The following is a 12,785-nucleotide window of genomic DNA, read 5'->3' on the forward strand; positions in this document are numbered from 1 at the left end:
GAGGCATTCCTTGCAGTGATAAATTTAACTTGAATTTAACTCATTCAAGATGGCAAAGATGTCAACCAAGTAAGCTATTTTCTGCAGTTCACTTTTATCGCCGAACAGTGCTTTGAACTGCGGTCTTGCTTTTTGATTAAAAAACGTTTTGAGTTCATCATGAAGCTCAAAAGAGTTTTAAAAGTTTTCCTCTTGATAACCATCTCGCTTCAGTGTGAAATAGCAGAGCATTGTTTGGCGCATCCAACTCGCTGCACAGTTGCGAAAAGAGTTGACTGTTTAAAGTGCTCACCTTTACAAACTTGACACAACTTATGACGCTTTTCATTACTTCTTGTAACTTTTGTAGCAGTGTCTTCGTTGCTAATATTTGCCGATGAATCATACAGTGAGTTCCGATGACTTTTGGTGACTCATTCAGTACCAAACGTTGAAATCCAGATCGACATCCTAGCATAGCTGGAGCACCACAAACCTTTTCCCAATGCTCTTTCAGAAATGAACCAACTGCGTCAAATACATCACGTGCAGTAATTGTCGTTTCAAGAGGTTTGCAAAAAAGAAACTCATCTTTAAAGTCGTCATCACTAATATACCTCATGTAAACCAGTAACTGTGAACAGTTTGCAATGTCTGTAGATTCATCAAGCTGGATACTAAATATTGGAAGTGGAGCAGATTTAATTTCCTGGATTACCTGATCAAGAATATCAGCAGACATGTCATCCATTCTTCTGTGGACAGTGTCATTAGATAAGGAAATTGCACTCAATTTTGTAACAAATTCGTCTCCGATCATAACTCGAACAGTGTCCTTGGCTGCTGGCAACAGTAAATCCTCAGCAATGGTGTGAGGTTTCATAGCTCTGGCGATTCTGAGTGCCACCAAATATGAAGCTTCAATGGCTGCTATGTTTTGCTTGTGGTACTTGTCACCAGTGTCAAGTCTGGCTTTCTTGAGTCCATCAGCTTTACTTCTAAAATAGTTGGTATCCTTGCCGGCAAAGCTCGGATGCTTGCTATCAAAATGGTGTTTTAGTTTGTTTGGCTTCATAGATTCGGCTGATAGAATTACACAACAAATAACACATTGCAGTTTCTCAATTCCTGTTGTAATTATTGAGGTAAAACCATAATGTAAAAAATCCTCACTATATTTTCTTTTCTTGACATTCTTCTCTACATGGTCCATTGTCATGGGATGGTTTGCTAATGAAAATAATATATAACAATAGCCTTAATAATACAAAAGATGATACATGGCATAGTTCAGTCAGTACAGTTCATTAAAGTTTCCTATGATTTACCATTCTGTGTTTTTTTTTTTACATACCTGTTACTATCACAAGGGGGCAGTATTCACATCAACCACAGCTGAATATAAAAAGACCGATCAGCATCCAGATTAAGTTCCCATGGTACAGATTTTTTTTTATAGTAGTTGATGATTTTACAGTACATGATTTTACATTTACCCAGTAATTATAATTCATGAAGTGTCGTTTTACCTCCAATACAGCTGCTTTCTACACATAGCTGCTCTCTACACATGTGTGACTGGTCCGTATAAGTACATTATGGCGCCAACCCTGTCACATACACCTGTATTTGTACGGGGTGTATGTGATGGGGTTGGCCCGATGACGTCATCACGCCGGGTACTCGTATGTGGGCGTATCTGCATGTGGGGGGGCCTGCCTGGAGACGGATAGAGGAGCGGTGTCTCAGTTCCTAAGACCATCAAAAATATGTGTTTTCCGATGGTCTTAGGTGACCCCTGTGAAAGGGTTGTTCGACCCCCAAAGGGGTCGTGACCCACAGGTCGAGAACCACTGTTTTATAAGTATTTAACGTTACACAGTGGAGTGGTCTGCCACAGCAGAAAAAGAATGGATTTTGATCTGTATAATTCAATATCTGGTTGTTACTATAATGCTAAGCCTACCACAAATACACTTTGCCAGATGTGATTTAGGATTACATTATATTTTATTTTGTTCAGCAAATGTATTTGAAAAGAAGTAAAATATATTACTATGAATAAACAAACCTTAGTCTGCTTATATATTAATTTACTGAAACGGAAAAATCATTCATAATGAAAATATTAACATATATTGAGAAGGCCCTGGACACCTGTATTTGCATATATATTTCCTTGTTAATGTTCACATCCCCTCTATGAGAACATTGTATTTGTTATTTGTTGTAGAGATGAGGAAACTGAGGAAAATATATTTTGTATGGGCACACAGCTAACATGTTGGAAAGCTAAGCTTTGAATTCAAGTTGAGACCAAAATGCTACATAACACACCCTCCATCTACTTTGCTATAGTTTCTAGCGTATTTTTACCCTGAGTATAAGACTAACCTGAGTGGCTAAATTTGGCAGGTGAAATGACCTAATTCTTATAGGGATTACATGATACACACACACACATACACACACACATGCAATTAAGGATGATAGATAACACATTTTATTAAAATGTCTTTCTCTGGAGAACATACAGAAATTATTTTACTGTGTTTAAAATTAATTTTGAATAGCCCGGCTGGTTTGCCTCAGTGGTTGAGCATCGACCCATGAACCAGGAGGTCACAGTTCGATTCCCAGTCAGGGCACATGCCCAGTTTGTGGGATCAACCTCTAGTAGTGGGTGTGCACGAGGCAGCCGATCAATGATTCTCCATCATTGATGTGTGTGTGTGTGTATATATATATATATCAATCTTTGAAATTAATAAAGTATAATTAAAAATTATTTTGAATGTATCTGTGTTGTCAGATAGTGTACTTTCATACAAAATTATGTGAATATTATGTCATTTCCAGATTTGTATAACTTTAAATTTGCATATTTTGTCTGTTCTTATTTATTAAAACACATCAGGATAGAAAATGCGGCTTAGAAGTCATAGGAATTATTAAACTTTTTTAACATTACACATATTTGGATAGGCATGGGAAGTTCAAATATTTTAACTATAATGTATTTTTTAGAAGAAAATGTTCCGTGCAACTTATTTGATATGTCAGTCAGTAAAAATATAAAACATTGTTATTATTGTTCCTTAATAGGTGAGTTTCTCTCTTATAATGACTAAATGATGTCATTGGTATTTCCTTTAGCTAATAACAGTATGATGTATGCCACAATCTATTCAGTGGTATCAACTGTCGTAAAATAGAGCTTAAGGTTTTATATTACAACTAAGGTTAAAAATAACTAAATTGAATATTATGGATACTATTACTTTAATCTGATTTGTGTGACAACAATTAAATTCCTATGGCATTCTAAGTTGGGCAAGTAATTGTTTAAGTAGTTTGGCAGGTTTTCTGTTCTTTGGTTTCAGTGGTAAAATTTATACTTAATGCCTAAATCTGATTCAATGAAACCATGTAATACTTTACGATATTTTTTCAGAATTAATAATAAAAATAATTTGAGTTTTTTTTCCAACAGGAAGCGAATATTAGAGCCACATGAAAAAACTGTATTAAAGAATTATATTAGAATAATACATTTGAAAAATAACTTGCTTTGATATTGCAGAAGTGGATATGCATTAATTTTTTACATATTAATTTGCTTTTTGGCTCAAATGTATAGTGAGAGAATAGTCTCAGACCTTTAAGATTTTGACAGACTCTGAAAGTACAATACAATATATCAGCTAATCCTTTAATTTCCTTTCTTTGTGTTCTATAGGAAGCCTTCAAACTTCAAGGTTTGAGAGTCTTACAATCTCACTTTACATCTTGATGGTGTCTTAGAGTGGTCCACAGAAACAATAGAAAACCACAGCTGTGTAAATGAACTTTAAATTTACATGGCCTCTCGTTTTACCTTCCAAAGAAAACTATAGCAACAGCTTCTCTGTTATTGTTATAGAACATCTTAAAGGTTGGAAAAAAGGCAATAGAGATTCAAATCCCAAGAGATGAAGAAGGTTAGATTAGCCTCATATATGCCATTAATTTCACAAGTGCCTGTATTTAAGGCTATAAAATTTATTTTGGATTTTGACTTGAATTTTCAACTATAAATGTGTACATCCTATAATTGAATGGGTGAATTAACTAGAAAATGAGTGAATAAATAAGTAAATGAGGGGATTCTTCTGTAAGTCATATACTCAAAATTATAAATTAGTTTTTCATAACAAACATGTTAAAGACTATATTTATGAGAAATGCATGTGGAAAAATAACCACTTGAATATGAAGGATGGTGAGTCTACAGTACATACTTTTTTTGGAAAAGAAGGTAGTGCAGGGGAGGAGAAGAGGAATGGAAAATAAGAGAAAAATATGTTAACATGAAGGGTCCCAGTACTATTTATAAGATGGATCCCTGGATCTCAGAGAAATGTCACAAAATTAAACATCCCAGCAAGGGTATTTTAAAGATTGCATTAAATAACCATTGTATGCTTTCTTTTTTTGGAAATTTCCCCTTCTATTTGCCTCCAATGAATTCCAAATGTGCCAAACTTATTAGCTTGGCCCACACTTCTCTTGCTAGGCCCCAGTTGGCCAATGAGAATGCTATTTTAATCTACTGACCCTGCACCTGGGTATTTGCAGCCCATGGAGGTATTAGCTGCTGTCCATTTTTCTCCCTCTACTGTTTGTTAAAAGTGCTTTGTTGCAGACTGTACAGAGATTCATTTGATCTTTCCCTGCTTATGAGAATAGGTTACCAGAAGCCCCACAACTATTTTCTAGCTCTTCCTGATATGGCGGACTGACTTTGGATAGTAACCTGGTTTTCAATCTTAAACCAAGCAAAAATGCCCCTTACTTACCAGTATTTAAGTTGGAAATTGATTTTTAACTTAGACTATTTAATGTATTTATATATAGTCAGTAATGATGCATTTTAAAATTCTCAAAACTAACATGAACGGTTTTAGACTGAGGTTCAAGTCTAAATTAAGTGATAGGTCACAGGTTGGATTCCAGGTCAAAGGCACATACCTCAGGTTTGTTTGCAGGTGTGATCCCAGCCCTGGTCTGGGTGCTTTCTGGAGGCAACCAATATGAGTCTTCTCTCTCTCAAGTCCATGTTTCTTTCTCTCTCTCTCTTTCTCTCCCTCCTTCCCACCCTCCCTCCAACCTTCCCTTCCACCCTCTCTAAAAATCAATGGAAACAGTATCTTCAGGTAAGGATTAACAGTGAAAACAACAACACAATAATAATAATTGTACTCTTTTGTTTGATATTTATTAAAATGTAAATATTGACAATGATTGCCTCTATAAGGAGGTGTTATCTTTAGAATTTAAATGTACTTTTTGTAGAATTAAAACCTAGTTTGGAGCTTAATTAAGGGACCCCTGAATGGGAACTTTAGGATAGAGATAGCATAGTAGAGTTTCATTTTGTCTATGAAAACAGACATACTAGTTTTTTTATAATAAGGAATCCATTTTTGTGTGTGCATGTATGTTTAATCTCTTTCATGAAAAGCAGAACAAAACAAAAAACTGCCTAAATCAGCATTTTGGCCAATGTATGAGAAGGAAAAAATTTAAAACTCCTTATGTTGTTTCCAGTTACTACTTTAAAAGAATTGGTGTTAGACATTTTTAAATAACTTGTGTTTTTCATAAATTTATATTTGCAACTCTATAAACATGGGTTATAAAATGAATAATATTCAGAGGTGAGCTAGATAGGATTTTTTTTATTTGACATATTGCAAGAATTAAGAACTCTGTATATCTTTTAATCAAATTCCCCAAAATATTAAAATTTTACCTGTTACAGCATTTGCCAAAAAAAAAAATGACAACTATTTTTTTAAGCACAGGGGCTACACATACTTTGGTCATCCCATCAGCACTCACCAAACAAATGCAGAAATAAAGATATTAATAATTCAAGATGATTACTGAAGGACATTTAACCCCATGTTTTGGTCCTTTTGAGTGTGGGCCTCATATGACTGCACAGGTTTCAAGGCTATGAAGCCAGCCCTGTTTATAAACTTTATTCAGGTGTTAACTGTCCCCAAATTTTCCATTATAGCAAAAGGAAATCACTAATCGTGCATTAACTATGCACCTTTAGTTTATTTCTTTAGAACAGTCTCTCAGCCTTTTGTGTCTCATGACAGTGACACTTATAAATAACATAGGACAGTAATTTTACAGAATATCTCTCGATTTGAGTTTTTCTGATGTTTTCTCATAATTATAAAGTTTTGGGCAGGAATACCACTTTCTTCTCAGTGCATCGTTTCTGGAGGCCAGTGATATTAGGAATGGTAATTTGCCAGCCCTCCTTCCTCTGTAGAGTCTATGTAACAACAGAATAAGCAGGATTCTTTCTTAAACAGCTTACCAACTTTTTATTTGCCTCTTATATGAAAAACTGGCTATTTCAAATGGGATATGACCTTTGTTCATACTTAAGAACACTATTTGACTTCTAGCTCTGAATCATTAATGATATTTTTCTACTTTTGCATAAAATTTTGGCTAATAACTCCGTCTGTCTTTCGCTGGAAATATTATCAATTCTCTTTTATGCATCATTAAATGTTTTCTCCACATTCATGATCTGTCAAAAATTTCAAGCACATCTTAAGCTTAGCTGCAGTAAGGACTGCTTATATTTTACTTACTGAATTTCAGGAAAAATACTTGAGAGATTTGTATATTTCCACCAAATATCAAGAAAAAATCACTTTAAAAATTCAGCTAATGAAGTGATAATTCTACTTGAACCCTCATTGGAAAAAGCCCTTCTTTGTTTTGGCACATAGCATATACATATGTGAATTCTAATTGCTAATATATTTTGTTAAATATATATATATATATATATATATACACACACTAGACAATGTGTGTGTGTTTGTATTTATGAGTGGCATTCAACTGTAGATGGTTTTCTTATCAAGGTAATGTTAGCTTTATAAAATGAATTCAGAAGTATTCCCTCTCCTATTGAAGAGATTGTGTAGAATTGTTAATTCATTAACTATCAGTAGAATTCTCAAATGAAACCATCTAGGACTGGAAATTCATTTTCTGGGATCTTTTAACTTATAAATTCAAATTATTTAATAGTTAAGGAGCTATTTAAATTATTTTATATTGGGTTATTTGTCTTAATTTGTCTTTTTTAAGGGATCTGTCTACTTCATCTAAATTGTCAACTTTATATCTTTGAAGTTGTTCGTGTTTTCTTTTGTCCTATTCATGTATATAGGGTCTCCAGTGATTGATATGTGTTGTTTCATTATTAATAAAGGTAATTTGTGCCATTTCTTGGTCAGTCTGCTAAAGTTTGTCAATTGTAATGGTCATACCAAAGAACAAGCTTTTGTTTCACTGAATTTTCTGTGTCTTTTTTATTTCATTGATTTCTGCTCTCATCTATGTCTTCCTTGTGCTTGTTCGGAATTTATTTTGCTCATATTTTTCTAGGTTCCTGAGGTGGTAGCTTAGATGATCTTTGTGCCATTTTCTTCTAATATATGCATTTATTACTCTATATTTTCCTCTAAGTACTGCTTTATCTGTATCCTACTAATTTTGATATGTTGTATTTTTTTATCTTGAATCTTCTTTGACTTTTTTATTATTTAGATGTATATTGTTTAGCTTACAAGTGTTCAAAGATTTTCCTGATATCTTTCTTTTATTGGTTTCTAGTTTGATTTCATTTAATCAGAGAACACATTCTGCATGATTTTCATTGTTTTAAATTTGTTAATGTTTATTAAATATTCCAAGACCTATCAGTAGTCTATCATTGTGGGTGTTCTACGGCTCTTTAACAAGAATATGTATTCTACTATTTTGTGTTGAGTATTCGACAATGTCATTTAGAGTCTATTGATTGAGTTTTTCTGTGTCCTTGCTTATTTTTTTGCCTAGTTGTTTTATCGATTTTTGAGAATGGAATTTTGGAGTCTTCAACTGTAATTGTAGATTTTTCAATATCTCTTTTTAGTTCTGCCAGATTTTCACATACTTTGAAGCTTTGCTGTTTGGTATACCAGGACACATTTAGGATGGATATATATGTGTGTGTGTGTGTGTGTGTGTGTGTGTGTATCTTGTTAGATTGGCTCTTTTTTATCATTATATAGTGTCCTTTTCTGTCTATGATAACTTTTGTTGCTCTGAAATCTTCCTTATGTTGATATAGTCAGTATTACTTTTTCATTATTTCACATACACCCTATCTATATTGTTTTCAGCATTCAACAGGCAAGGAAAAGGGAGAATGCTTTTTGGAAACCTTTATAGCAATTTGATATTTGTTGCAACATCCAAATGTAAGCTCAGTGTACTTGAGAGAGGTATCTATATATATAAAGAGCCAGGGGCCATCACATCCAAAACAATCGAATGGACGACCAAACAGGCTGAGTGCGGTGACCAGGTTGGCAGGGGGATTAGTGAGGGACGACCAAATGACTGACCACCAGGCTGCGTGGGGCGACCAGGCCAGAATGGGGTTTGGTGAGGTACGACCAAACGACTCAACACCAGGCTGCGTGGGGCGACCAGGCCAGCAGGGGGGTTAGTGAGGGACAACCAAATGACTGAACAGCAGGCTGTGTGGGGCAACCAGGTCAGCAGGGGAGGCAGTGAGGGTGACCAGGCCAGCAGAGGGGGGCAGTGAGGGTCAACCAGGCTTGCAGGGGGGGAAGTTGGGGGCGACCAAGTTGGCAGGGGGGCAGTGAGCGGCGATCAGGCTGGCAGGCAGAGGCAGTTAGGAGTGATCAGGCTGGCGGGGGTCCAGTTAGGGGCGATCAGGCAGGCAGGTAGGTGAACAGTTAGGAGCCAGCAGTCCTGGATTGTGAGAGGGATGTCTGACTGCCGGTTTAGGCCCGCTCCCCAGGTGCCTGGTTGCCTCACGCCAGGATTGGGCCTAAACCAGCAGACAGACATCCCCCAAGGGGTCCAGGATTGGAGAGGGTGCAGGCTGGGCTGAGGGCCCCCCCCCATGCACTAATTTTGTGCAGCAGGCCTCTAGTATTTAATAAAAAAGTGGCCTATAACATTGTATTTAAAAATAATTCTTCATCACAGATTGTCTGTAAACCACTCACTGGTTTTGAAAATGAAAACAAATCTCTAGTGCTATGATTGTTTTATGTAAGGTTATTTTTGAGAAAATGTATAAAAGTATTTTATGTTAAATAAAATGACAGATGTTTTAAAATTCCTTTTTTTTATAAGAGCAGGTGTATGTAAATGTGATGGATTCTGTGCTTAAGTTCTGTCTATTCCATGAATGAGGGTTATGACTTATCAACATGTGCGAGGTAGAGAGTTTAGGGGGGAAAACTTTGCTAAAGTAGTAAGTCCAAAGCATTCACATCGATTGGTGGTAGAGCAGTGAAGGCTTTTAATAAACCCTTGTTAAAAAAAAAAATTAATGAGAAACAAATTTTAGGCAAGAGTATCAGTTATCAGTTGAGTTTGGTCAAAAATTTTAAAGATACATTTTTTTTTCCTAACATGACTCATTTAGACACGGGATGGAAGCTGGTATGGTTTCAATATTACTCAGCTTTTCTGTTGTCCTTATGTATGACCTTCATTTTCATGTTTGCAAATGGTCACTGGAGTGCCAGTCACCATGTTCTGGCTGGAAAAGGTGAAGGACAAGAAACAAAAGGCACATTTTATTTAAGATTGCCATTCATTTTGAACATTTTATAGATCTTGCACTTAGCAACTTTTTCTAATATTTTATTCCACCAAAAGATGCCACATATTCTTCTATATCTGAAAGAGTGGAAGTGCAATTTCTTTTTAAGGTGAGCACAGGGCTTTCGCCAAGAGTAAAAAGAATAGAAAATGGATATTGAGTAATCCCCTAGTAGTCTGCCATGTCAGTTTTCTGATATTCCACAATTGAGCATATTTCAAGCTCTGAACATCTGACCTCCTTTTGTCTTCAAAATGGCAGCAAATTTAGATAAAATGTTGTTTGGGGTTATCTGTGTCATTACTTCTTTGTTTTAAGAATTGTCTGATCCTTTGTGTTCTTGTGGTACTTTAGTTTTCCTAGTGATACTTTTGGTGGGGTAGAGGTCTAAGAGCTGTATTCATTGATAAAATGATACAGATTGATAAATTTTATAAAATAAAAGAACACTTTGAATTAAAACAGACCATTTGACTAGAGAAATAGCATTCTGTTTAGAAAATTCTCAAAAAGGCCCAATATTTGTTTTGTTCATTTCATAGTCAAATGTTCTAGTCCTTCACATTAATGGGTGTTAATGAAACTATTATGGTTCAGTACTTAATTATATTAACTGTGTTGCATATTCATGCTTTTATGAGGAGAGTTTGATAAGAGATACACAATTGTATATACAGATATCACCAAGTAAATTTCAAAGGCATTATAATATATAGGAAAAAGTATTAATTTAATTCAGATATTATTTACATTTTATAAGCTATAAATAGAAATCCTCTGTCATACCTTTCAATAGCTTACTTGATTTAGAGTGTGGTTCTATGGTTTTCATGGCTTTATAGTTCTCAAAATTCTTAGCTTAGGTGACAATTATTATGTTAAGAATGTGGGTATAATTCATGTATGATACATGCAAGTTGCATTATCACTATATTTTGATGTAAGAGAAGTAAAATATATTTAGATATTTTAAATAATTTTTAACAATCTAAAATCTGGTTGGGGGTAACTTAAATAATTAAAAGAATTAAAGCTATTCCTTTCTAGTCTCTTCATTTTTTTCTTCCATGATTATCATTTACATTAGGGAGCATCGCTATATGAATATGCATGTGATTTCCTAATTAGCAATTTTAACATACACTTTTGTTAGTGGTTCTTTACACATTTTTATCATGATAAATCCTAGAATAATAATAACGTATTTGTACTTGATGAAAGTTTAGAGATTAGCTCAAAGTGTCATTTTCACAGACGAAGAAACTAAAGCATGGAGAAATTTAGGCTTGAAAAAGCCACTTATTTGGTGAGATGAATTAGAACTTTATTTTCTAAATCTTTCCTGTGCTGTCACCCATCTCAAAGAAAAAATTTACTTACCAGATGAGAAATTCTACTCTAGTTATTTTGAAATGATATATGGAAGGACCTATATTCAAGTTTTAGCACTGTCTCTTAAGAATTGTATTACCTTCGGCAAGATACTTGTCTGTTATCAGTTTTCTATAACACAGGGAAATGCCAGATTACTAACAAATTCACACATTTGCTGTGAAGATCAAAAGAGAGGCATGTGAGAAGCACTAGCTATCTAATAATAGTATCAACAACAAGAATAATTTATATCTCTATGGCACTTTTAGAAAGTACTATTTATTATTGCTCTAGTTCCTTATTCATTTGACCTCCTTATTTTTCTTACATTTTATACGATTAATCATGCAAAATATTTCTACATACTGTGATGCTAAATACAAGTAGGAAAATTTACTTCATGATCTTAGTGTGATTAAATTTAATTTACAAACATTAATTTTGAAAATTAAACTTAATTTATACAACTATTGTGATCTATCCTGTCAAATAACCAAATATTAAGTACTTTATGATGCCAGATAATTCCACAAAGGTGATTGGTACCTGTGAGCCTGAACACCTTGATTGTACTGATTTAAGTACAGTATCCCACCCTTATTCCTGTTTTGCTTTCTGAGGTTTCTGTTACCCATGGTCAGCTGCTGTCTGAAAATATTAAATGGAAAATTCCAGAACTAAACAATTCACAATGGTAAAATTATAGGTTGTTCTGAGTAACTATCCAAGAACACAAGTTGACCCTTTGTCCAGCGTTTCCACACTGTGTACCTGCCTGAGCCTTAGTCACTTAGAAACCACATGAGCTGTCTCAATACTGCAGTTATTGTGTTAAAGTCACCCTTACTTTACTTGGTAATGTTTCAAAAGCATAAGAGTAGTGATGCCCACAATCCAAGTACAGTGGGGCCTTGACTTACGAGTTTAATTTGTTCCAAGACCAAGCTCATTAAGGAGCTCGTTAAGGAGCTCGTTAACTCAAATTACTATCAACTCAATGCAAAAAATCGGCAGAGAGACAGCTGGTATCTCAAAAAACTCGTTAGTCGGGACACTCGTAAGTCAAGGCCCCACTGTATTCCCAATAGAAGCTATAAATTGCTTTATTTAAGTAAAAAGGTGAGAGCACTTGACTTAATAAGGAAAAAGTGTATCATGCTGAGGTAGCTAAGAGCTTCTATTCATAAAATTCTGAAGAAGGAAAAATAATTTTTTGCTAGTTTTCCTGTCACACCTCAATTGCAAAAGTTAAGGCCACAGTGTGTGATGAGTTTTTAGTTAAGTTGGAAAAGGCATTACAGTTGTGGCTAGAAGACATGAACAGAAAACGTGTACCTGTTGATGGCAAGGAACTGCATCAGAAAGCTGTGAGCTTATACAGAGACTTCTGCAACAGACCCTCTGAAACTAGTGACACCAAGCCATTTACTGAAGAAGAGGATGGTTACACAGATTCAGGAATCTATATATATACTAGAGGCCCGGTGCACAAAAATTTGTGCACTTGGGGGGGTCCCTCAGCCCGGCCTGTGCCCTCTCGCAGTCTGGGACCCCTCGGGGGATGACCACCTGCTGGCTTAGGCCCACGCCCCGGGGGATTGGGCCTAAGCTGGCAATCAGACATACCTCTGGCAGCCCGGGAGCCCTCGGGGGATGTCCGCTTGCCAGCGGGGAACAGACCTAAGCTTCAGTCGGACATCCTTAGTGCTGCTGAGGAGGC

The 12,785-nt window shown here is 35.4% G+C and overlaps 2 protein-coding genes across 2 annotated transcripts in view; one reads left to right on the top strand and one right to left on the bottom strand.

Moving 5' to 3' along the window:
• The window catches only part of LOC102263926 (protein ZBED8-like), a 3,816-nt gene extending 2,265 nt beyond the window's left edge, over positions 1-1,551 (bottom strand). Inside the window, 5 exon segments of the mRNA XM_014541787.1 lie at positions 6-28; positions 31-175; positions 177-1,209; positions 1,334-1,363; positions 1,509-1,551. Of these exon segments, the coding sequence (XP_014397273.1) occupies positions 6-28; positions 31-175; positions 177-1,209; positions 1,334-1,363; positions 1,509-1,551 (1,274 nt within the window).
• ADGRL3 (adhesion G protein-coupled receptor L3) overlaps positions 1-12,785 on the top strand; it is a 765,791-nt gene that overhangs the window by 190,396 nt on the left and 562,610 nt on the right. The gene's annotated exons all lie outside the window — the stretch shown is intronic.

The sequence above is a fragment of the Myotis brandtii genome, unplaced genomic scaffold, assembly GCF_000412655.1.
Source record: "Myotis brandtii unplaced genomic scaffold, ASM41265v1 scaffold28, whole genome shotgun sequence".
Lineage (NCBI taxonomy): Eukaryota > Metazoa > Chordata > Mammalia > Chiroptera > Vespertilionidae > Myotis > Myotis brandtii.